Source organism: Cetorhinus maximus, chromosome 36 (assembly GCF_964194155.1).
Source record: "Cetorhinus maximus chromosome 36, sCetMax3.hap1.1, whole genome shotgun sequence".
In the NCBI taxonomy this organism is placed as follows: domain Eukaryota; kingdom Metazoa; phylum Chordata; class Chondrichthyes; order Lamniformes; family Cetorhinidae; genus Cetorhinus; species Cetorhinus maximus.
Genome location: NC_135914.1, coordinates 7,389,181 through 7,416,566, shown reverse-complemented (window position 1 = coordinate 7,416,566; position 27,386 = coordinate 7,389,181). Strand labels below are relative to the sequence as shown.

The window sequence follows — 27,386 nt, the reverse complement described above, 5'->3', positions numbered from 1 at the left end:
TAGCTCGTGAAATAAGTAAGGTCCAAACCCCCTCCCAAGTATTCATTAGATTAATTTACTGCCAGCTGCATGTTCATTTCTGTACTCTACCTTTCAATCGTTTCAACGTCTCTGTGCTGCATACATCCACGCGGAGGGTTCCAAGCTGCTTCTCTTTGAATTCCCGCTCATCCTCAGCTTGTTTATAAGACCCCAGCTGATCAATCAATGCCTGCGGCTGCAGTGGAAAATGAAGAGCGTATGGTCAGGTTCTGTGGAGGTTGAGACTGTACTCCCACTGTTCCCCAGAACCATTTACATGAAAGGAAAACTGCAATGCACACCCAATACTACAACGTGATAGTAAAATCAAGTACAAGCAAAGGAAAATTGCAACAATAAATGCACGCTGCTGACAAAAGGACGCTTCCCAAGTTTTTTTTTCCTATCTCTGCCAGCCGTGGCTCAGTGGCAGCACTCATTTCTGAGTCAGAAGGCCGTGGGTTCAAATCCCACTCAGGCTCGAGCATTCAATCTAGACTAACACACACTGTGCCAGTACTGAAGGAGCGCTGCCCTATACGAGGTGCCGCTTTTCAAACGAGATGTTAATCCAAAGCCCCGTCTGTCCTCTTAGGTGCTCGGAATAGATCATATGTCACTACTTTTGAAGAGCAGGGAGAGTTCTCCCCATTGTCCTGAGGCCAATATTTATCCCTCAAACAAAGTCACTAAAAGGAAAAGTTATCTGATCATTATCACATCACTGCTTCTGGAATCAAGCTGTGCACAAATTTGCAAATAAAATTCTTCACTATGAAGAGTAGTTTCATCAGCTTTGCTTTTCAAAAAGTTGTGTATAGCAATAAAGCATCCTAGTCTTTACTAATAGCAAGGGGGTTATGTTAAAGTTGTGTAAGACACTGGTTCAGCCTCAACTGGAGTATTGCGTCCAGTTCTGGGTGCTGCACTTTAGGAAAGTTGTTTGGTAGCACAAAGCTTGAGCATTGCTGAAAAAGACATTTTGTCAAAGCTTTTAATCTTGCACTCATCAGGACAATCGCAAGAATACCAATGTCAGGGGAAGCAACAACTTTATATTGTATGAGAAGAAAATGCTGATTGGTTGGCAAGTGGACGCTGATTGGTAGAGGCGTTGCCATGGAGAATACACCAGCTAGTGGTGACGGAGTTTCACGCTGCCACTATGCAGTAGCAACACGAGTGCTACTCGCCACCAACAGGACACTGCTGTCAAGCCAAAGAGACGTTCTGCCTAACACACAAATGAGTAATGTGGTATGAATTTCAGTGCCAGTGTGATGCTAGGTATGTAGGTCGTATGTCCCAAAGACTGGCGGATTGTATCAAACAGCATGTCCCTTCCACTGTTCGCAATGGGCAAGATACAGCCCGTGCTTGCAAAACTCAAAACAGTGTCCAACATTAGATGTGATTCCTTGATTGGACAACATTTGCTAAATAATCCTGAGTGTGCTAAAAAACAACCAATTTAAGATTGTCAGTCGGGCTCGCAATGTGGTGCATTTGCGTGTACTGGAAGTTACGTACATTAATACACAGGGCCCTGTTCTTTGTAGACAGAAAGAACACGTACACACATTGCTCCTGTTTCAGCTAAACAAGATAAGTGACAGCCATTCGCTGGTTCATTCCTCAGGGCAAAGCCTTGACCCCAGTCAAGCTGCCTGGTTTAAGTGCCAAACAATGTTTGGCAGTTAATGGTCAGTCACCATTAGCTGGTGCATTCTCCACGGCAACGTCCCTACCAGTATAAAGCTGTTGCTTCTCCCCACATTGGTATTTTTGTGATTGTCCTAACGAGTGCAAGACAAAAAGCTTCCACAAAATGTCTTTATTCAGCAATACTTTAGGAAAGATGTGAAGTATTAAAGAAAGTGCAGAAAAGATTCATGAGAATGGTTCCAGGGATGAGGAGCCTCAGTTACATAGATAAATTGGAGAAGTTGGGACTGTTTTCCTTGGAGATGAGAAGGTTGAGAGATTTGATAGACATATTCAAAATCATCAGAGGTCTGGACAGAGTAGATAGGGAGAAACTGTTCCCATTTGTGAAAGGATCGAGAACGAGGGGGCACAGATTTAAAGCAATTGATAAAAGAAGCAATGGAGCATGAGGAGAGACTTCTTCATATAGCGAGTGGTTAGGATCGGGAATGCACTGCCTGTGGTGGAGGCCAATTCAATTGAGGCACTTAAGAGGGAATTGCACTGTTATCTGCAAGGAAGAAATATGCAGGGTCATGGGAAGGAGATCAGGGAGTGGCACTAGATAAATTGCTCCTTCAGAGGGCCAACACAGACACATAGAACTGAATGGCCTCCATCTGTGTTGTAACTATTCTGTGATATGCCTGTGTGTGAAATAATGCTTCCTGAGTCAAGTAGCAGCATAGTTTGGCTGCAGTGTTTACCACATTACAACAGTGATTACACTTCAGTAAGTACTTCATTGGCTGTAAAGTGCTTTGGAATACCCTCAGATGTGGCTCCACATTATACAGGCCAGGAAGGTCAAGGCTTTCCCTGCCCTGAGTTCAAGCGCAAGCAACAGGGCTCAATAACTGGCCTCAATGCCACTGGGCTGAGGGTAAGGGGAAAGAACATCAGTCTCAATTCCCATTCCTAATCCCTTTTGGAATGACACTCATGTGTGGGCGTAGGGGTGAAGGTAGGATCAGGCTCTACTGATGAACAGCCTGGCAAGACCCACTGACTAGAGTCACAAGTCAAGTAAGGCAAGGTATGAGCGGCTTCCAGCACTAATGAAGCTACATCAAATTGTATCACCGGAGGAGAGGTGGGGTGGGCAGTGGGTTTGGAGGGGGGGTGGTGTGTGAGGCAGCGAGATGAGGAAATATTAATACCAAAAAGTGACAATACATTCATTGGAAGCACTTGCTACAAACACTGCACAGCACAATTTCAACCACAAAAAAGCTGGGCTATTATACTCCGGTCAAGGAAGCAGGGAGAGGCTGGGGAGGATTTTTTTTTTTTTTTTTAAATACATTTGTTTTGGGGACATGAGCATCACTGTTAAGACCACCATTTATTGGCCACCCCCAACTGTCCTTGAGCTGGTGGTGGTGAGTCGCCCACAACTGACTGATTTGCTAGACCATTTCAGAAGGCAGTTAAGAATCAACCACATTGCTGTTGGTGTGGAGTCACCTATAGGCCAAGTTACCTACTCTGAAGAACATCAGTGAACCAGGTGGATCTTTAAAACAAATTGGCAGTTTCAAGATCATTACGTGAATGTGCTTTTCAGTGCTTGAGGGGAGTTCAACATAAAATCTATTCTTAATTTCTACACCTGACCTTTTTTTTTTTTAAAACGGGGCTCTGATTTTTGTGTTCATGTCAAGGTGAGGGATGTCAGTGTTCAATCCCTCTTCAGTGTCCATACAGACGGAAACAGAAAAAGAACAAGTCCCTCCTGCAAATCACATTAAAACCAGATGGCCAAGTGAGTAATTGTGCTGTTCGGGGAGATACACTGGCTACACAAATCAGAATAATCCCACTTTCCATCTCTGGGCTGCTCTGAGTTAGTTGATCTGCAGCTGAATGGTGGGGTAAGGATGTTACAAATCCATCTCTCTACCCCAGGATTAGAGAAGTGAACAATTATTCAAAGAAAAATTAAGGAGGAAACAGTAGCGTAGTGGTAATGTCATCAGCGTAGTAATCCAGAGGCCCAGGCTAATGCTCTGGGGACATGGGTTCGAATCCCCGCACGGCAGCTGGTGGAATTTAAATCTGGAATTGAAAGCTAGTTTCAGTAGTGGCAACCATGACAACTATCATCAAGTGTTGTAAAAACCCATCTGCTTCACTAATGTCCTTTAGGGAAGGAAATCTGCCGTCCTTACCCGGTCTGACCTACACGTGACTTCAGACCCCACAGCCATGTGGTTGACTCTAGCTGCCCCTCTGAAATGGCCTTGCAAACCACTCAGGTAATTAGGGATGGGCAACAAATGCTGGCCTTACCTAACCATTATTCATCAACCCCAACCAGAAAGTGGGTTTCCGGGGAGGACAGGGTTAGGCTCAGCTGCGATGTCCCTCATGGTCCAACAGTGGCACTGGCCGTCTAGGTTTGCACACCACATATGGCATCAGAGGAAACTGCAAACCGTACCCCAGCAGCTGGGTGAAAAGGGCAGAAAATAGGGAAAACAAAACACAAGCACTCACCCTGAATTCAGCGAGTATCTTGGATTTTACCACAACTCGTGTCTTGTTGCTCACTGTAAAGGAAGGGAAGATGGAGTCAGCAGTGTGGACAGTAGTTTCACCTATGCACCACTCTGCAGGGACTCTACTAGGATTTCAGCAAATCCTAACAGCGGGCACATCAAATACATCACAAGTGTTTATCTTTTGGTGCGCAGGTTATGCGCAGCCACTCACTGGTATCCGTAGCGAGACATGCTGTCGATCAAAAATGAGAGCAAAGCTTCACAATACGAAGTTCTGAAAAAAATAACGGATAGACTGCAGCACCTTTGTCCCAGGGCTCAGAAGTGAATATAAGTTGTCTACGAAGCTCAGTTCCTGTGGTTTGGATGTTATCTAAACCCATGTCTATACCGCTGCTCTGTTAATGACATACTAGCATATCATTACTATATATAAAAATATAAATATTAAATTATACACTGCAGCATTAGCATTGTGTTAAAGCCATGATTTTGCAGTGGGTCACAGGTTTGAGACTCCTGGATCAAAGCCAGGCAAGCAGGTGCGTTTCACCTGACCCCAATGGATTATGAAGGAGGATGCAAGTTAACCTAGGTTGCTGCTCCAACACCCAGCATCTCCTGCAGCAAAGTGCTCCCAAGATGATGTCAGGAGAGGACAGGTTCAGGCATGGTAGTGAAGGCCTTCCCCACCCCCCTCTGACCCCTGCAACCCCCAAAATGAATATCCTACACCAGTACCCATGGCTCTCACAAGGGCAATGGCCATTTGACAGAGGTACCAGAGGCACCCCTTGACCTGCAACAGGCTGGAGCGCCTGTGATCTGGATGGCAAAGATAATGAGCACAGAGCTGAGCATTGACAATTCTGTATTATTTCTGCTGACCAGTCAAAGAAAAACCCTGCAGTAAGTTTTCCTTGGCTGCTGACCATGTCTTTCGGGCATTAGGACAATGGATTCCTGGAGCGTGTCCATATATTGCACAGCTTCCCTGTAAAGCTTGAAAACCCCCACGTTAGACAGGCACAGGTGCATGGTTATCAGATAACAGTTCAATCCTGAATGCTCAACTAACTACCCACAGTCAAAGGTTTAAATATATATGAACAGACACTTCACCAGGTTAAGCTGTAACAAGATAGGAGAATAAGATCCCCGGTGCACTTACAATGCCTGATGTCTGACTTCCGTCCATCAGCACTGTGAGTGCATGAGGAATGTACAAGTAGGGTACTGTCTGAAAGTCACAAAAGATTAAGTGGTGTTTTATTAAATAATCGTGAGATTCTGAACACACCTTTCCCACTGCCCAAAATGTGTTCCATACCTGTTTTCACTTTTGTAAATTCAGCTGGCTTTCGTCCCACTAAAATGAATGGAAACAAGTGAAAAATAGTGAATTTCCTGTTTGCTTAGTCTGAAGCCCTTGCAACAATCGCTCCAGACGGCATGGTGATATGGTTTATTTGCATTAGTTCGTAAGGGAAATGCCAACTACTAAAAGTATTTTGTGTAAAGCAACGGGCCTCATTAAACGGTTTAAACTGTTGAAGACTGGCAAAAAGAGGCCACCCCCACCATCTCCATTCATTTTTAAATAAACGCCGCTCTCCTGTTAATATACAAAGTCTGCACAGGCTGGTCTTCAATCGCTCCTACAATTAGTCCACATAATTGTGTTCAGCTCAATGCCCTCTTGAGTCCTATATACACAAAGTGCAATATTTCCTTTTTCTCAAAATTTCAAAACCAAAAAGGAATGGCCCTATGGGTGAGCCCAACCTAGTATGTACCCCACCCCCACCCGGGTTGATTTAGGTAATTTCAATCACAATTACACATGAAAGTGGCCTCTAGGGTGCATGAGAAAGGAGAGGAGAAAATTCACTTCTGATCAGGAAGCTGCACAGGGTCAGTTGAGTCTTGCCTGGGTTCAACTGTTAAGTCCTCCACAGTCTAATAGCCTGTCAATGCTCACAGTCTAGGGTCAGGAAAGAAGAATGACCCCTTGGGGAAATACCCAAGGGTGGTTAGGGTCTGTTATGCCATTTCCCAGCCAGAATCAGCACCTTGAGGATGAAATAAAAATGGTTGAATTAACTCGTGTATAAACTGCACCCTTATTGGTGGCTGATGTTTTGATATGACACCTTACGTCACATCAACAATTTCCAGTTCCCTGGCCCCAACTGCTTCCTCTTCACCATGGATGTCCAATCCCTCTACACCTCCATCCCCCACCAGGATGGTCTGAGGGCCCTTAGCTTCTTCCTTGAATAGAGGCCCGAACAATCCCCATCCACCGCTACTCTCCTCCGTCTGGCTGAACTTGTTCTCACACTGAACAATTTCTCCTTTAACTCCTCTCACTTCCTCCAAATAAAAGGTGTGGCTATGGGTACCCGCATGGGCCCCAGCTATGCCTGTCTCTTTATGGGGTATGTGGAACATTCCTTGTTCCAGTCCTACTCCAGCCCCCTCCCACAACTCTTTCTCCGGTACATCGATGATTACTTCGGTGTTGCTTCATGCTCTCATCGGGACCTGGAAAAATTTATTAATTTTGCTTCCAATCTCCACCCCTCCATCATTTTCACATGGTCCATCTCTGACACTTCTCTTCCCTTCCTTGACCTCTCTGTCTCAATTTCTGATGATAGACTGTCCACCAATATCCATTACAAGCCTACCGACTCCCATAGCTACCTCGACTGCAGCTCCTCACACCCCGCTTCCTGTAAGGACTCCATCCCATTCTCTCAGTTCCTTCGCCTCCGTCGCATCTGTTCTGATGACGCTACCTTCAAAAACAACTCCTCTGACATGTCCTCCTTCTTCCTTAACCGAGGTTTTCCACCCACGGTTGTTGACAGGGCCCTCAACCGTGTCCGGCCCATATCCCGCGCATCCGCCCTCACGCCTCCTCCTCCCTCCCAGAAACATGATAGGGTCCCCCTTGTCCTCACTTATCACCCCACCAGCCTCCGCATTCAAAGGATCATCCTCCGTCATTTCCGCCAACTCCAGCATGATGCCACCACCAAACACATCTTCCCTTCACCCCCCCTGGCGGCATTCCGTAGGGATCGTTCCCTCCGGGACACCCTGGTCCACTCCTCCATCACCCCCTACTCCTCAACCTCCACCTATGGCACCTCCCCATGCCCACGCAGAAGATGCAACGCCTGCCCCTTTACTTCCTCTCTCCTCACCGTCCAAGGGCCCAAACACTCCTTTCAAGTGAAGCAGCATTTCACTTGCATTTCCCCTAACTTAGTCTACTGCATTCGTTGCTCCCAATGCGGTCTCCTCTACATTGGAGACACCAAACGCAAACTGGGCGACCGCTTTGCAGAACACCTGCGGTCTGTCCGCAAGAAAGACCCAAACCTCCCTGTCGCTTGCCATTTTAACACTCCACCCTGTTCTCTTGCCCACATGTCTGTCCTTGGCTTGCTGCATTGTTCCAGTGAAGCCCAACGCAAACTGGAGGAACAGCACCTCATCTTCCGACTAGGCACTTTACAGCCTTCCAGGCTGAATATTGAATTCAACAACTTTAGATCTTAAACTCCCCCTCCCCCCATCCCCACCCCGTTTCTTCCCCCTCCCTTTTTTTTTCAATAATTTATATAGATCTTCTTTTCCCACCTATTTCCATTATTTTTAAATCTACAACTAATACTTTATTAGTCTTTCCACCCCACCCCCACTAGAGCTGTACCTTGAGTATCCTGCCATCCATTCTTAATTAGCACTTTTCTTAGACAATATCACCACCTTCAACACCTCTTTGATCCTTTTGTCTGTGACATCTTTTGATTATCTGCTCCTATCACTTCTTGCTTATCCCTACAACCACCCCAGCCTCAACTTCTCTCTCCCGCCGCCCCCCACCTTAGACCAGCTTATATTTCACCTCTCTCCTAACTATACTTCAGTTCTGCCAAAGGGTCATGAGGACTCGAAACGTCAACTGTTTTCTTCTCCACCGATGCTGCCAGACCTGCTGAGTTTTTCCAGGTAATTCTGTTTTTGTTTTGGATTTCCAGCATCCACAGTAGCTTTTAGCTTTTTGTTTTTATTTTGATATGAGTTTCCCAGCTTCATTTAAGGGGAGATAAAATGCACAGCTGCTGGGGTAATGGAGACTCCAGAGCATTTTTGCAATTCACAGACAAGTGACATTGGAAAAATACGTAATCTGCTGCAGCTTGAATTTTCCCCAAGGTTAAAAGTCACCAGAACAAACTTCAGAAACTGTCATAGGTTGGGGGGGGGAGGGGGGATGTTCAGAGGCCACAATCAGTGTAACAAGGAATTGGGAGGAAGGAGCCAGGTATAGACCATGAGGAAGCTACAAAGATAGGGTGAAGTTTACGATGGGTAGAGGATGTGAGCCCAGCCAGAGAGCAATGGAGTATTTCACTTTCGAGGAATAATAGGCACTTGCGACGTTTTCAATGGCAGACGGGCTAAGGTAGAGGTGGGGAATGTGAGGGATTAAGGAGTCTTCATGACGGATTGCGATCTTCCCATGAGTAACTGCGACTGCCATGTTCTGACCTTTGAGAACATAAAATGCATTATAACATGCACATCCAGGAGCACCAGAGGAGAGTTAGCAACACATCAGCTGGTGTACATACAAACTTCAAAGTGTTAGCTGCACTCCAGAACACAAGTAACTCCTACAGGCCAAGTTCCAAACATACAGGCACTCAGGGATAGAGGTTTTGATGTAGGATGGGTCCAAAGTTCTAAAGACCCTGAATCCCAGAAAGCGTGTGGGGTGCTACAATTCCACACCATGACATTACTGAAAGACATGGAACTCTCGACCATGGCATCCTCCAGAGTACAGTATCATACCGGAACTATGTCCATGCAAAGCACCTGTTTAATAAGGTAGCCAGGCTGAGAGCTCAGGTGCTGAATAGTCACATGTAGCTTCCAACAAACTGGTAAAATACTTGCTTTGTTGCCACATGGCATGAGGTTGCTTGTACCTTCCACTGTCACTGGCACCTTTCAGTTATCTTCTCTGGGAAACGGGGTTTTACTTGAGGAGTGAAAGGGATCAGAAAACAGCATAAAGGGAGTACAAGCTTACAGTAATGCTCACTAGCTGTAAGAATAGACTTGAATAACTGAGGTGTGTTACTGCTTAGGGTGATGTAGCCTGCTTTTGAAAAACATCTTAACGTTGCTAAATTAACACTTTATTCATTACACATTACAGGTGACCCTCACCAAGAGCAGCTCGCAGGTCCACAATCAATTCCTCCGGGTAGACGCTCCTCTGCTCCCATATTGTGAATATTCGCTCCACTGATTTACGAATGGAAGGATCCCTAAAGAAAGCCAAAAAGTAAGAGGATATTTGTGAATTGGTGCTAGGTTTGGACCACAAAATGTTTTACTTAGATTTTTTTTACATTTGGCAACTGAACAAGGTGTAAAATTTGTTATCAGAGTTTTGTCATAGATTCATCTAGTGTTGTGTCCATGTTTGCTATCAGACAGAGGTAAAGGGATGTGCACATTGTTTGTGTTGATCTCTCTTGTCCTGATGCTATTCCTTCATTTTCACATTCTTTTCTCATTTTCTATATCTCTACACTTAATGATCTTTCAATTTCTCTTCCACATTTTACAGATCAATTCATTCATTAACACCCTCTTGGAGAGTAGTGGATATGCTCACCCCTCTCTCTCTCTCTCCCCACCCCACCATATTCTCTTCCTCCTTCCCTGCCCCACCATCCTACAAACTTCCTAAAGAGCCCGTTTACCTTCAGGCTTCAGTTCTGATGAAGGGTGCACACCCAAACACAACATTTTTAAAAATTCTCTTTTAATGTCGCCTAACCTGCTGTGCATTTCTAACATTTTCTGTTTTAATTTCAGTACATATGCCTTGGCCCAGTTTAGGGTAACACTGAGAAAGTACAGTACAAACGGTATGTGAAACTTCAGCCCAGCACTGTAAGGTATCTTTATATATTTCAGAGCTATGTTAAGTTAGGCAGTTGTCAGCACTCTGTGCGGTAGGCATGTTCATTGAACACTATTTAAAATATCCCAAATTTCTTTCTCCAAATATTCTGTTTGCTCCAACCCCTGACAAGCTTTGATTTTTTTAAAAAGTAACGTTAAGCAATGATGTCAGTTATCCATGCATGTGCAGCTTCAATTTTCTATAAATTCCATGAATCGCAGAAATAGGAAAGTAGCAAATGGTACACCCCATTCAAAAGAGGGGAAAGGGACCCGCCAGTTATTCCTACCTGGGTTGTGGGCCTATTTCTAGATACCATTATTACACAGTAGGATTAACGAACATTTGAAGAGAAATGGCCTAGTCAGGGGCACCTAGCATAGATTTGCAACAGACCACTAAGCTGATTGATATTTTTTTCAGGGAATAGGTGCGTACAGATGAAGGGAAGGCAATGGATGTTCAGAGGGCATTTAATAAGGTGCTATTTAAAAGACTTGTCACAAAAATTTAGGCACAAGGGAACATAGTCAAATGGGTTGAGATAGCCACTGGACTGGAAATAAAGTGAGGTAGACTGTAATGTGTCCCATTTTGGGACCTCCTTGTTGCAATTTACAAATGGAAGTTGGACATAGACAGAAAAGGAACAAGTTTGTTAACAATGAAGATGAATTTAGGGGGTGCAGCAAACTAAGGAAAGTTTGAGAGAACATTAATAGTTTAACATAATGCGCAATTGGCAAATAGGTGGCCACAGTATGAGAAGTGCTCCACTGGCTAATAGAAGATACTTGATATAAATTCAGGGATGAAATTCAACAACATGTTTACCAGCTCAATACAGGGAAAACAAAAACGTGTTTTCATAATTAATTTCTGCTTCTTTCTGGCTACAGGATTCAGGCTGGTCCTATTCTTCTTAAATCACAGATACCATAACACACAAGGAGGCAATTCAGCTCGTGGTACACCACCTGCCGTATCATTGTGTAGGTGTTATCACTTGTGCAGGGAATCTCTCAAACTTCATGTTGCCATTGTCAAGCTTAGGGTGCATATATACATGCAAAGGCAAACAAGCTTCTCAAATTTAACTAAAGGTGGCAGGCTCATTGAAATAATATTTAAACATATTGTAAACCTCATCGTGTAACAGTTTATCACATCAACCAGTTCCCTTCTATTCCCCAAGTACATTAAATTACTGATCATCCTTTACAACTTATAATGGGAATGATTTCCAATTTATAAATGGTTTTTTTAAGTGAATGCTTTTAATGCAATGTTGTAAGTTTCTGGTCTATCACGAGAACTCCAAATTCCTTCATTAGAACCGTGATTCCAATTCAAAAATACCTCATAAGCTGTAAAGTAGTATGGGGACATGAAAGGCACCATCTTTCTTCCTTGGTGCTAGGCTGTTCATTGTGCTAACTGCTTACTGATGTTCAAACACCCACTGCCTTCCCTTCATCTGTGACATAAGAATGTGGATGCACAGGACTAGCAATCAGCTTCACAGCCATGCAGGCACAGTGCTGAGTGGGTCATACTACCAGCTCAAGGAACCCATACGCACAGACAAGTTTCTTTGAGTGGGTTGGTGGGATGCTGCTTTTTTGGGTGGGGTGGGGGGGGGCTGCTGCTGCGTGCATGGAAGCTGAAATTACTCAAATAGGGTAGGCTGGTGGCACATCTCTTCAAGATTCAGATGCTGCAGCAATGTAAAAGCGTTGGTATCCAGCTTCAAGTGCCCATCTTCAGTCATAACATTTGAAAAGTCAAAGGTTATTATTGGATACTTGCTCTCACACACCATCATTACATTTCACTGAAATCTCACTGACAACATTGTTAGATTAATACTCAAAATACATATTTCAACTTGTCATGTCGGAGGCAGGCAGCTTGGGCAGATGTAAAAAGCCCAGTTTAGCAAGAAACACTGCCAAATTTTAATAAGTTCAGTTCCTTAATAAAATACACCCATTCTTAAGATACTTGACCTTCCAAACACCTGGGATTCTAATTTTAAACTAACTGAACAATCCCATTCTGACTTAAGCTCTTTAAAACAAGTTACTTTTCCTCTCTGTAGTTATACAATATAATCTTTACTTGATTAAGTTCAATTGACAAATCTCCAGCTTACTAGAGTGAAAAAATACCGATCACTACAGTCAAGAAACAGCAATTACAGCAAATAAACAGACTGATTTAAAATATTCCTAATTCATCCAAATGCAGTGCTGCCCAGTTCAACTGTGTGAGGCAGCTCATTAACGTACATAGTTGAAGCCTTGCCTTACTCCAATTTCCTCTCTTCTCCTAAAGGTGCTGACTGGTACGAGGCTACACATGCACAAAAATGCAGCAGGCCAAATACAACTTGACCAAGGGACCATCCTTAAAGTGAGAGTCTAGGTGGTGAGTCAGATTCAAGCGCAGTATTATTCCCAATCGATGTGTCCTCACATATACACACACACTCGCTACTAGGTAATAATGCTCATGAGTGGGAACTGTGGATGTTTTGTTCAAATCCCTCCTTGCTCAGGGTGGTCAGGTGAAACCACAGAATTGTTACGATGCAGGAGGCCATTCGGCCCATCATGGCTGCACCAGCTCCCTGAGCATTTTAACTTAGTGCCAATCTCCTACCTTTTCCCCTTAACACTGCACATTGTTTCTATTTAAATAAACATCCGATGCCCTCTTGAATGCCTCAATTGAACCTGCCTCCACCACACTTCCAGGCAATGCATTCCAAACCCCAACTACTCGCTGTATGAAAAAGATTTTTCATGCCTCACATTTGCTTCCTTTGCAAAACACTTAAACTGTACCCACAGGTTCTCGATCCGTTTATGAGCGAGAACAGTTTCTCCCTATCTACTCTGTCCAGACCGCTCATGATTTTGAAAACTTCTATCAAGTCTCCTCTTAGCCTTCTCCTCTCCAAGGGGAACGGTCCCAACTTCACCAATCTTTCCTCATAACTGAAGTGTCTCATCCCTTGAACCATTCTTGTAAACCTCTTCTGCATTCTCTCCAATGCCTTCACATCCTTCCTATAGTGTGGCGCCCAGAACTGTACACAATACTCCAGCTGAGGTCTAATCAATGTCTTATATAAGTTCATCAAAACCACCCAGCTCTTATACTCTACGCCCCTATTAATGAAGTCTAGGATACTGTATGCTTTAGAAACAGTTTTCTCTACCTGTCCTGCCACCTTTAATGACTTATGTACATATACACCCAGGTCTCTTTACTCCTGCACACCCGTTGGAATAGTATCCTTTATTTTATACTGTCTCTCCATGTTTTGTATCAAAGTGCATCATCTCACACTTCTCCGCATTGAACTTCATTTGCCACCTTATCTGCCCACTTCACCAATGTGTCAATGTCCTTTTGAAGTTCTACACTGTCCTCACAGTTTACAATTCTCCCAAGTTTTGTGTCATCTGGCAACTTTGAAATTGTCCCCTGCACACCAAGATCTAGATCATTTATATATATCAGGAAAAGCAAGGGTCCCGATACCAACCTCTGGGGAACTCCACAACAAACTTTCTTCCAGCCCAAAAAATACCCATTAACAATTACTCTGTTTCCCATCCCTCAGACAATTTTGTATCCACGTTGCTACTGTCCCTTTTATTCCATGACCTGTAACTTTGCTCAAGTCTGTTGTGTGGCACTGTATCGAACACCTTTTGGAAGCCCATATGCACCACATCAAAGGCCTTGCCCTCATCGACCATCTCTGGTACCTCTTCAAAAAATTCCAGCCAGTTAGTTAGACACGATTTTCCTTTAACAAATCCATGCTGACTCTTCTGAATCAATCCACATTTTTCCCTGTGACTATCAATTCTATCCTAAATAATTGTTTCTAGAACTTATCCCACCATCGAAGTTAAACTGACTGGCCTATATCCCATCCCCCCTACCAAAATCCCAGGAACATTGAAATATTATTGCCAGTGCCTCTGCAATTTCCACTCTCACTTCCTTTAATATTCTTGGATGCATCTCATCCGGTCCTGGCACCTCGTCAACTTTAACTGCCGACAGCTTATCCAATGCCTCCCCCTTATCAATTTTAAACCCTTCTGGTGACTGAGTTTCCTCTCCTGTCACCATGGCCTGGGCAGCATCTACCTCGTAGGTAAAGACAGATGCAAAGTATTCATTTAACACCTCAGCTATGCCTCAAGCTGCATGGTCCCTAATTTTGGTCCCTAATCAGCCCTACTTGTCCTTTTACCACCTTTTTACTATTGATGTGCTTATAGAATACTTTGGGGTTTCCTTTTATGTTAGCTACCAGTCTTTTTTCATAATGCCTCTTTGCTTCTTGTATTTGCTTTTTCACATCCCCTCTGAACTCAGCTTGGTTCTCAATTGTATTTGCTACCTGATACCTGTCGTCAGCACACTTTTTCTTCTTTAACTTAATTTTTATCTCCTCTATCATCCAGGGAGCTCTGGATTTGTTTGTCCTACCCTTCCCTTTTGAAGGAACATACCTTGACTGTGCTCAAACCATCTCCTCTTTGAAGGTAGCCCATTGTTCAGCTACTATTTTTCCCACCAACCTTTGGTTCCAGTCTATCTGGTCCAGCTCCGTTCTTGCCCCACTGAAGTCCACTCTCTGCCAGTTGATTATCCTTACTCTGGATTGACCAATGTCATTTTCCACCTTAGGATACAATGATCACTGTCCCCTACATGTTCCCCCACTATCACTTGATCTACTTGGCCCACCTCATTCCCAAGAACCAGGTCTAGCAATGCCTCCTTTCTTGTTGGACTGGACACATACTGCTGTAGGAAATTTCCCTGAACATAATCTAGGAACGATTGTCCCTCACTGCCCCTTACACTACCACTATCCCAGTCTATATACAGGTAATTAAAGTCCCCCATTATAACTGCTCTATGGAGTTTACACCTCTCTGTAATTTCCTTGCAGATTTGTTCCTCTATATCCTTCCCACTAGATGGTGGTCTATATATTACATCGAGCAATGTAATTACACCCTTCTTATTTCTTAGCATTCTCAAAGGCAGTCCAGCTGAGATCAGCTAGATCAGCAAAGGCTGAGAATCAAACATGGGGCCTTCATCTTTAATCTATCACCTGCAAACTAATAACTGATGACTTAAGGGACAGAGAAAATCAGTCACCCTTTCTATCCAATGACCCTTACTTGAGACAACAATGGTATGACAAGGATTGAACCCATCAGAATTCAATACCTTCAGGAGAGGAGGCAAGAAAACTGACAAAGGGTGAAAACATCTAACTGCAAGAACACTAAGATGTAACCACTGTCAACTAAGGGCATGCAAACTTAAAGCCTGCCCACAGGATACAAAATAACCTCAAATCAACAAACAGTCTTTGCTGAAGATATCTCAAACTCCAAATACTGATCCACTTTACTCTTTATAATATCCCAAACGGTTCTTGTTCAGTGCTCTTATAATTTTAAGCATCTTACTTTGTAAATTTGCAAATTCAGAAACTCTTCATTTTTTATAAGTTGTCTGAGAAAACAGGAAATAATTCCAAATAATACCATTCAGAGATCCATCTAGATTCCTTAGCATAGCAGGTAACTGCATTGTCCAGGGCACAAACCAAGAAGGCCCCAACTTCAATCCCTCATCTCTGCGGAGTTAGCAGGTTCTCAGGCAGTAAGGACACTACAATTGGCATCAGCATTTCCATTCTTTTTAACGCCAGAGCTAACACTAGCAAGATCTCATTTATTTCCTGTAGATGCTCTGAGGATGTAGTGCACCATTGCAGTCCTTGTGGTGATGGTTCCCAGCAGGGAACGACTCCGTTACAACGAAGGAATAGCAACCTTTGTCCAAGTTAGGCTGGTGTGAGACTTGGACAGGAACTTGGAGGTAATGGTGTTCCCACAATACTGCTACATTTGCTGAGGTGCAAGGAAATGCCACTGAAGTGACTTTGGCTTGCTGTTGCAGGACATGCTGTAGATAATAAATATTGCAGCCACAGCGTGCTGGGGAGACGGAACAGAATCTGAATCCAGTGGCTGGGACAGCCTCTCATGCAGAAGGGAGAAAAAACATTCAAGGTTCCTGCTACCAATCCCCATCCAGTTACCCATGCTGGAAAAGAGCACATGTATAAGTCATGTCTGAACAGATGCAAGTTTGTCTATGATGTCCCCTACAGTTAAACAGCTTGCCAACACAATCTGCTTAGACTCACTCACATGAACAAAGGTGACTTGGGTGAAGTAGTGGAGGGTGGTCAGCCCCCTCCAAAATTATACCCCAGCAACACTCAGCACCTTTACGAGAAGGGGGAAAACTGGAAGAACCCTACAAGAAAGTTATTTGCAGGCTACAGACACCTTTCACATAGCAAGGAGGAAGGGTGTTTCATACAGGCAACATACTCAATCAAGCAAAATTAGGCACAGAGTCATTTACTGCACTGAAGGGGGCCACTTAGCTCATCGAGTCTATGCTGGCTCTATGTGGAGCAAGCCAGTCAATCCCACTCCCCTGCTCGATCCACGTAACCCTGCAAGTTTATTTCCTTCCAAGTGCCCATCCAATTTCCTTTCAAAATCATTGACTGATTCTGCTTCTACCACCCTCGTAGGCAGCAAGCTCTGGGTCAAACAAGCTCAAGAAAGTTCAAATTTTCCCCCACAGATCTAAAAACACCCTTTTTAAAAAAAAAAAAGCAACATTTACCTCACCAATGTGCCTGCTTCAATCAGAACCTCTGAAAAAGCGTCTCGAAAAATAATTGCGTTCTTCCTTTTGCAGTTCTGAATAACATCATTGGCAACATAGAAAAGGTTCAGTCGATGAGCGATTGAAGCTAATTAAAGAGAGAACAGAAAGCTTTATTAACTTGTGAAAGTACATTAAGTTGAGAAGAGCAATTTTCTAATTTACCAAAATACTTTACACCAGACAATGCCAGCACAGGCGCGAAACACGAATAGCCTGTGGCACAGGTAGACTGGTGGTTAACAATTTCAATCTTCAATTACACACAAAATTATGTTTAGGTGTATAACAAGCTTGGTTCTTCTGATGTGTTTTTAAGGCCAAGGTTTACAGTAGAGCCACAGAAAGCTCTGGTATTTAGTTACACAAACACATTTTCATGCCTTACTCATATGGCACCTAACAATAATAATTGTTAAGATGAAGACTGCACTTATCCATCAGAAAGATTCTGGTTTGTCCCTCTCATTGGCATAGCGACAGCTTATAAGGTAAATCCACAGGTGACAGTCACAGCCGAAGTCTTTGCACAGGAATTGAGTTGAACTTATTGCATTCTTTACAAATGTCCTCCTTTCCTTAGCTAGCTATTTAGTACTTAATTTACAAGTGCTTGCCATTTTAGACTTCTATTTGCTTTGGGCTCACTCTTCCTATGGGTCAATAGGATTGTGGATTCCACAAGGACAGGCTTTTAAAGCATTAAAATCCCACGACACATTCTATAAGATCATGCAATACAGAAGGAGGCTCATCAACCCTTTGTGCCTATGCACGTAGTTCTGAAGTTATCCAATGAGGTCTGCTCTTTCCTCAGAGCTCCAACGATGTCTTCCCTTCGAGTAATCAGCCAATTTCCTTTTGAAAGTTACTGTTGAATCTGCTTCCACCACTCTTCCAGTGCATTTCCAATCATAACTTGTAGCAGCTACTTTAATGTTTTGTCACCTGTCCCAAATCCCCTCGGACTGTGGATATGATTGCCTTGCCCAGATCACCGCAGATTTTAAAAGTGTATGCACCAAAAGCTATTGCTGCAAAAGGCTCTTACATTCAGCAGTTGTAAAGCACCATCGACCCCAGATGAAGAAATGGAAAACTGTGGGAAAACTCAATACATCAAAATGTATTGCAAAACCCACTTAAAACAGGCTGCTCTTTTAGATTTAAAAAAACAAACTTGAAGACTCTGTCAAATGTAAAACAACCAAAATCTAAGCCCTACCACAATATTCACTCATCAGGATGTCTGACAGCCACCTAATTTGATAGTAGCTTCGAATACTGAAGCTGCTAGATTTGGAATAAGGAAGAAACCATTAGATTACAATGTGATCTGGGCTGATCGGCCAGCAACTGGAATTTTAAATACCAGTCACCTGTTGCAAACCGCAGTAGAATAGCAACCACTGTCATTCAACCCAAGAGCAATTAGTTATAACCATCCCTTTACTGTTAGTTAAATTGTCAGATAAGTATATAAAGTTGTAAGCCTTTTGTTCCCTAATCCCGTTCTAAAATATTTTATTTCCCTTTAAGCTGCTGGTCAGTATACAATAAGCAGCTGCTTGCCTGGGGGGTGGTGGGGAGAGTTAGAGACGTGAAGGAAGAAAAAGAGAGAGATGAAACAGGTGAAAAACAGTTTTACACAAAAAAAAAGGCTAAAATGGAAGGATACAGGGGAGGAGGGAGAATTTAGAATATAATAATGTAATTATGTAAACTACAAACTCAAAAACCTATGGTCAAACAGTAATTGCAGGATGAGTGGGAAAGTTGATATTAATGTGCAATGACTTTTCTACAGAAGCAGAAGGGAGCAAGGTACTGGAAGTTAAAAAATACAGTGTAAAGTGCTGTTGCAGAATCCTAGAAAGTGGAACCAAACCAGTTGTAGGTGTAAAGTTTCCCAGATTGAATCACAGATAGCCAACCAACATGATTCATCTACAACATGTTTACAAAATTATGAGGGGTATAGACAGAGTAAATGCGAGTAGGTTCTTTCCACTTAGATTAGGAGAGATAAACACGAGAGGACATGGCTTTAGGGTGAAAGGGGAAAGGTTTAGGGGAAGCCTTAGGGGGAACTTCTTCACTCAGAGAGTGGTGAGAGTGTGGAACGAGCTACCATCTGACGTGGTATAAGTTTTAAGAATAAATTGGATAGATACATGGATGGGAGAGGTCTGGAGGGTTATGGACTAGGTGCAGGTCAATGGGATTAGCGGAATAATATTTCAGCACAGACTAGAAGGGCCGAATGGCCTGTTTTCTGTGCTGTAGTGTTCTATGGTTCTATGGTTCTAACATTTCCCCCTACTTTCACACCACCGCACCACCATTCCCCCCACCCACATTACAAAAGGTGACCTAAATTTCTAATCCTGTACCTGGGTATATATGCAATTAAATTGTGTTTAAGTCTAGATACAGCTGTACAATGCAGATTAATAATTCAAGTTATAAAACGTGAACCGTTTATCACAATACATTACTTGCTAATCAGAAATTCAGAATAGATTATTGAAACTGCTGTGTTCGAACCATTTTTACATACTTTCAATTGTAAATGCACAGCCTCTAAAATTAAAAATCACATTGTTCTGTTCTACACCCTGATTACAGAAGCAAGTATGAAGCAGCTGCCTGCTGTGAGTATTGTAGTATCCTGCAATGCATCATGTCTAAATGCTCAGATTGCAGATTTGTACCCAGGATTTCACAAGGTGAAAACTTCCTTAAATTCAGCAAAGCCGCTTGTGGAAATGGTACTTGAAAGCCAAGTACTGCACTGAGTCCAAGGGAAAGGAGGAAAATTAAGAAAATAATTAATCAAGCTGTTACAGTGTGCTTAACTATAGGATATAGACTAGCACTAGTTAAACACTGGTAGAACCACTTAAGCAACTTGCCCGACAGCTAAGTAAATTAATCATCTAGTGTAATGACTAAATCATAAACATCCAAACAGCTCAGCTTCCATTTAGCACCGTTTGACAGAATTTAGAAAAACTAAAGCAACATTGCTCGCTAATTTTTTGGCAAGGGCCAAATAACCAACATCTTGGATCAAGGTTCACTCAGAAATGATGTAACGCTTCACTGCAGAGCTGGGCCACGGGCCTGCACTTGCAATTTCCTATACCATGATTTAAACTGTCACTGTGGGTAGTCACTGAGCATCTCCAAGGAGGAAATAGAACTATAGGAGAGTAATTTTATTAGTCTATTATCTTAATTGCGTCTTTTCACTTGCATGGATGCCCAGCCTCCTTAAGCAGGCATTACCTTGCCTTCTGTTGTGAGACAGCATGAAAAAGGAGAAGGAAGAACAATAATCCCAGTGCACAGCAAGCTGCAGTCATAAATAGAAGTCCAAAGGAGTGCGGAGATCCATGTCTGCTGAGGGTCAAGGTGAAAAGGGAGGGCTGAAAACAGTGTTAGATTCACCACCGAACATGATACTTTCAGGCAAATTAGCTGGAAATTATTTAGCATCACTAATAGTGAAGCACAAGTGGTGGAACGTCCCATCCTCAATTTCAACTGGCAGTTATGTTGCTAGAATAAACAGCAGATTATACTCAGGTTCAACCTAACTAAGATCCGCAGAAGTAGAGTGTCCAGTTTGTGAATGGGAAAAGAGCATACCATTGCAACTGGATAAGTTTATGTGCACAAAGAACCAGCAGTTTAACCAGGCTACAGTTCTGACCAGGAGTTTCCTTTAGAATGGGGGAAGAAAACCTATTAATGTTTTTCTGGAGGTGTAACAATAGCTGCTTTTACAAAACTGGAGTACAGCCAATTGCTTAATTAGAATAAATGCAGGGACACAGATGCAAATTTTCTTGGAATTGGTATCTATATACAATGCAGTCCTACGATGCTATAGAGCCGAGCATCCCACAAGGTATGTGAAAAGAGAGACTGATATACGGTCATATTCCAGAAACAAGATTAAAAGTTCTGTAAAATATACCCATCTAAAGGCGAGTCTTTGAAACTTGAGAATTATGATCTACAGTGAGTTTGACAAAGTTGCTGAGGGAAAGTTAGATTACATCTGCGTGAAGATAAACTGAGGCCAGTAAAATTGAAATGGTAAGTGAATTACTGCAGGCCAGGCACCTGAAAGCTGAAATCACAGTCACAGAATTGTTACGGCGCAGGAGGCAGCCATTCGGCCCACCTTGTCTGCACCAGCTCTCCAAATGAGCATTATGACTTAACGCCATTCTCCTTCCTTTTCCCTGTACCCTTGCACATTGTTTCTATTCAAATATTTACCTAATGCCCTCTTGAATGCCTTGACTGAACCTGCCTCCACCACACTTCCTAGGCAGTGCATTCCAGACGCGGACTACTCTGTGTGAAAAAGTGTTTTCTCACATCACATCTGCATCTTTTGCGAATCACTTTAAATCTGCGCCCTCTCATTCTCAAGCTTTTTATGAGCAGGAACAATTTCTCCCTATCTATTCTATCAAGCCCCCTCATGATTTTGAACAACTCTATCAAATCTCCTCTTAGCCTTCTCCTCTCCAAGGGGAACAGTCCCAACTTCTCCAATCTATCCCCATAACTGAAGTTTCTCATCCCTGGAACTATTCTCACAAACATCCTCTGCACTCTCTCCAATGCATTCACATCCTTCCTATAGTGTGGCTACAGCTGAGGTCTAACTAGTGCCCTATATAAGCTCTGCATAACCTCCTTTCTCTTGTCCTCTATGCCCCTATTAATAAAGTCCATAAAACTGTATGCTTTACTAACTGCTCTCTCCAGCTGTCCTTCCATAGATCAATGATCTATGCACATATATGCCCAAGTCCCTCTGCTCCTGCACCTCCTTAAGAATTGTACCCCTTATTTTATATTGTCTCTCCATGTTCCTTTGACCAAAATGCATCACCTCACACTTCCCTGCGTTGAACTTCATCTGCCACCTATCTGTCCACTTGACCAACTTGTCTATGTCCTTTTGAAGTTCTACAGTGCCCTCCTCACAGTTTACAATGCTTCCAAGTTTATCATCCGCAAACTTTGAAATTGTCCCCTGCACACCAAGATCTAGATCATTAATACATATCAGTAAAAGCAAGGGTCCCAATACCAACTCCTAGGGAACTCCACTACAAACCTTCCTCTAGTCTGAAAAATATCCATTGACCACTACCCTCTGTTTCCTATTACTCAGCCAATTTTGCATCAACGATGCTACTGTGCCTTTCATTCCATGTGCTATAGCTTTTCTCACAAGTCTGTTGTGTGGCACTGTATCAAATAAATGCCTTTTGAAAGTCCATGTACACCACATCAACAGCATTACCCTCATCCACCCTCTCTGTTAGCTCTTCAAAAAACTCCAAGTTAATTAAACATGACCTCCCCCCTAGAAATCCATGCACAAACATGGAACACAGCAGGCCCGGCACCATCTGTGTAGAGGAGGGTACGGTGAACATTTCAGCTCAATTAAATCGTAAGTAAAAACATTACAGGTGAACAGCTTATAAGGAGGAACAAAAATGGGGAGTGGAGAGTAAAAAAGCAAAACGAATGGTCTGTGATTAAGTGGAGGACAAGAGATAGTTAACTGGTAGGAATTAACCCACCTCTCTCCATAGAGTGCAGTCTGACCAGCTGTTTCTCTAGCATTTTCTGTCAAAATGAAAATGGAGCTGAGAATAGGTGCAACGCTTAGGTGCTGGCTTTTCACCTCTGTAACCAGAGTTAAATCCAGCTCAGAGTGCTGGATTAGTCTCCACTCTCTACTAGATGCAAGAGTTCTCTTAAACCCAGATCCTGGTGGGCATGCAATTTTAACTTAGAACCAAAAACAACAATTCCAAGATACAACAAATGAGTGAAATAGAAAAATTTGGACAGTTACAACAGGAGGCTCTCTACTGAGAGGAGACTTATATCTAGATGAAACCTTTTAAAACCTAAGTGCACCCCAAAGCGTCTTGCAGTCAATGAAATACTTTTCTGAAGTGCAATGTGGTGCAATGTAGGAAATGCAACACCTAATACGTGCACAATAAGGTCCCACAAACAGCAACAAGATAATGACCAGATTGTCAGTTTTAACAATATTGGTTGAAAGATAATTATAGGGCAGAACATAAGGAAGAACTCCCTCTTATTCTTCTTCAAAATAGTGCCATGGGACCTTTTGTGTCCACCTGAGGGCACAGAAGGGTCTCAGTTTAATGTCTCAACCAAAAGGCCTTTGACCTCTGACATTGCAGCAGTCTCTCAGTACTGCACTGGAGTATGGCAAAGTTACAATAATCGGGTTTTATGTCTTACCATGCCATTTCAGTGCATAACATTAAGAATCACAGACCATATACAAAGTTTAAATCAACGTTCCCACAGTAGTATATGCCATTCAAGCTGCAGGCATTCACAGATCTGGTTCAGGATTTATCAGCCTTTAAGGAAAAGCATCTTTTTCCAAACCACCAGGACCACAATATTCAAAACAACAAGTCATAAGTGGAAATGGAACAGAGTTGTTCGGGTTAAGTGGGCAGGTGTGTCGGGAATTGTAGGCTGCATACAGTTCTGGGCCGTAGCTTGGATGTCACTGGTGTAAAGGGAACTTTACACTGTGGCTAAGTTGGGTGGGCTTGACTGCAGGGTAAAGTTCCCCCACTAACATGCCTCTGATCAGTGTTGTACTTTGCTTAAGAGTCCACAATGTTGACGCACAGAGGCTCGTTACACATGCGCTGCCACCAGACCTCGCTATCTGTGCCCCTCAGTGTGGCTTTATCTGATAATGCTGCAACTCCCAAAAAAGAAACAGCTACACTCCAAACGGTCTTAACTATCCAGTCAGAACAGAAACCACAGAAACATCCTCCAAGAACCACAAAGAATTTTACTGTTCTGTAATCAGTTTCTCTTAATTTGCTTAGAGATTTTAACTCCTTCACTGCTTTGCCTCTGCCGCTGGCTGCAATGCACTGCTTTACTCATCTGGTTAACTTCCAGAACTAGAGGCTGCTGTGGGAATGCTGGAGAGACAACTGTAGTATTAATCTATGGAGGTAGTGGAGGCAATGGCGATCATCATCCAAAATTCTACAGATTCTGGAATGGGTCCTGCGGATAGGAAGATAACAAAATGTCACCCCACTATTTAAGAAGGGAGGGAGAGAGAAAACTGAGAACTACAGACCTCTTAGCTTTACATCAGTAGTAGGAAAAATGCTGGAATCTGTTATAAAGGATGTGATAAATTGACACTTAGATAACAATGATCTGATTAGGCATAGTCATCATGGATTTCTGAATGGGAACTCATGTTTGACAAACCTGTTGGAGTTTTTTTGAGGATGTTACTAACAGAATTAATAAAGGGGAGTTAGCGGACGTAGTATACTTGGATTTTCAGAAGGCTTTTGATAAAGTCCCCCACAGGAGGTTGGTTAGCAAAATTACAGCACATGGGATTGGAGATAATATACTGGCATGGATTAACGATAGGCTAACAGGCAGAAAGCAAAGGGTAGGGATAAACAGGTCATTCTTGCGTTGGCAGGCTGTGACTAGTGGGGTACAGCGAGGATCAGTACTTGGGCCCCAGCTGGGAACCAAATGTAATATTTCCAAGTTCACGATGACACAAAGCTAGGTGGGAATGTGTGCTGTGAGGAAGATGCAAAGCAGCTTCAAGAGGATTTTATACAGACTTAGTGAGTGGGCAAGAACATGGCAGATCAAATATAATGTGGAAAAATGTGAGCTTATCCACTTTGGTAGAAGGAACAGATGTGCAGAGTATTTCTTAAATGGTAAGGGATTATAAAGTGTAGATGTACAAAGGGACCTGGATGTTTTCCTCAATAAGTCACTGAAAGCTAACATGCAAGTGCAGCAGGCAAATAGGAAGGCTAATGGAATGTTAGTCTTTATCGCAAGAGGATTTGAGCACAGGAGTAGTGAGGTCTTGCTTCAATTGTATAGAAGCTTGGTTAGACCGCATCTGGAGTACTGTGCACTTGGTTCCCTTACCTTAGGAAGGATATTATTGCCATAGAGAGAGTGCAACAAAGGTTCATCAGACTTGTTGCTGGGATGGCAGGACTGTCCTATGAAGAGAGACTGGAGAAACTGGGCCTGTATTCTCTACAGTTTCATAGAAAGAGAGGTGATCTCATCAAAACCTACAAAATACTTAAAGGGATAGACAGGGTAGATGTGTTCCCTGGGTGGGGAGTCTAGAATCAGGGGACAATTTCAAAATAAGAGAGGAGCCACTTAGGACTGAGATGAGGAGAATTTTTTTTTTTTACTCAGAGGGTTGTGAACCTTTGGAATTCTCTTATGGAAGCTCAGTCACTGAGTATGTTTAAAGCCGAGATTGACAGATTTCTAAATACCAATGACAGAGAGGGATATATGGATAGTGAGGGGGAAAAGGCATTGAAGTAGATGATCAGCCATGATTGTAATGAATGAGCAGAGTGAGATTGCTATATTTTCACACTACTTGAACTGAGAACACCCTAGTAATAGATTTAAATGGTATTCTTTCGAACTGGGATTGTGACCAGAGAGAGCATTTTGAGCTGTGCAGCAATTATGTGAAGCACTTGTGGTTACAGCTTTGTCATTGCTGGTGGCAATGAAGGGGTCAATTTAATGTGACAAATTCAAAATGGTACACATCACGCATGAAGGCCAGCTGGCTGAAGAGCAATTTTTCCACCAATATGTTAAACAAGCTTATAAAATAAACTGAACATAAAGAATCCTAAAAGACTATGGCTGGCTCAAATGTAAAATCTGCACTGGTTGTAGTTAAGTGTATGTCATTGCCAGAACATGTTTTTTTCTGCTCCAATAACCCTGAACTTGCTTTGGATCAGGGCAGAGACCATCCCCTTTGCTTGAGAATTTGAAAAATGATAGCACCAGTCTTAAGTAAGGGAAACAGTAAAGATGTTTTTACAATTAATTGCATCATGCTCCAAATGTTTTTCCTCCAATTAAACTAATCTATTGCCAACTCAGTGATGACACAATTTAGTCACTCAAATCTGTCCTGCAGCAAACTGGGAACAAGGTTGCATTAAACACACAAAAGACATTTTTCCCCTTGTGTACTTGACAATTAGTATAATAGCGCCAAAAGGTGTAACCCATGCGAAAGAGAGATAATTTGACAAGATTCTGAATCAGTTTGTTTTTCTCACAGTGCAGGGAAACAAAGGCCAAACGTAACATCTGTTGACGTCCGTTAACTCAACATATAGACAAAACATTGTATTATAGTGTGCATGGTTCAGTGTACACTGTTCATAGTACACTGGCCAGTTTATTTACTCAGGCAGTCAGAGCCAAGGGAGGGTTACTCACTCATCAGCTTTCATGAGCAGAAAAGACAAGTAACTTTCTAAAATGCCTGTAGATGCAAAAATTGATTATTCTTCAGTCACCAATCCTTTCTTGCTCAGTTTTCTTGATAGGTCTGTATTTTGTGACTGGTTCTAGCACTATTCAACTCCAAATTCCAGCTCTACCATCACACTGAAAATTGCATTCCATTCTTTTGTACGGGTAATATTTTCACTCACTATATACTTCTACTGGTAAATCAACGGTAAAATCAAAGAGTCCCTAATTTTCCAAGTTCCACCTCAAAGAACCCCCCCAACGATATGCTAGGTAAGTGCAGCTATTCAGACAAGATTCAAGGTTCAATCCTAGTTTGAGGTGAATTAGAAGATGTCAGCCCTTGGTCAGGCTGGGCAAAAATGAGGAAAGATGTCCTGCTGAGCACAGTTACGAAGATCTACCAGCAGCTGTAGGTTTATGCCCTAAGGCATTGCCAGAACAAGAGAAGTCCTACATAAAAAACAATTAGTAATTTATCTTACAGCATGACCCGAATTCTCATTCAACCAATGGCCATACATAGCTGGATTAGTGGTCGTGGTACTGAACTGAAGAAAACTACTTACTCGTTGATAAAAACTGGTGCCCTTGGTAAATGCATTTTAGGTCAGGTATGGCAAAAATTTAATCTGCATTTAAAATATTGACCTAATTCTATCAAGGACTTTAAGCAACAACATGTTCTTTTCCATTTCTGTCAATCGCTTATTTGCCGTAAATAAATCACATGTTTCATAAAAATCACATTTTAATAGCTGTGCAATGCACTTATGTGATACTTGAATTCATCTTCAACCGCTCACTTCACACACAATTTAAGTTTGAAGACTACAATTGCTGCTCTGAAAGATCACAGACCTGCACCATTAACACAGCTAGGACCTATTGACTAGTTCCAGCATTTTCTGATTTTATCTCAGCATCCCGTA

The 27,386-nt window shown here is 42.6% G+C and overlaps 1 protein-coding gene across 4 annotated transcripts in view; it reads right to left on the bottom strand.

Annotated features, from left to right (window-relative positions):
- LOC144672302 (regulation of nuclear pre-mRNA domain-containing protein 2-like) overlaps positions 1–27,386 on the bottom strand; it is a 67,649-nt gene that overhangs the window by 17,722 nt on the left and 22,541 nt on the right. For 3 of the 4 annotated variants that reach the window (XM_078534159.1, XM_078534163.1, XM_078534161.1), the window contains exons 2-7: positions 16,996–17,125; positions 9,489–9,589; positions 5,563–5,601; positions 5,404–5,472; positions 4,228–4,280; positions 91–217 (exon numbers count right to left, since the gene is read on the bottom strand). In XM_078534159.1, the coding sequence (XP_078390285.1) occupies positions 91–217; positions 4,228–4,280; positions 5,404–5,472; positions 5,563–5,601; positions 9,489–9,589; positions 16,996–17,125 (519 nt within the window). The remainder of the gene's footprint in view (positions 1–90; positions 218–4,227; positions 4,281–5,403; positions 5,473–5,562; positions 5,602–9,488; positions 9,590–16,995; positions 17,126–27,386) is intronic. The other variant, XM_078534162.1, reaches the window with a different exon arrangement.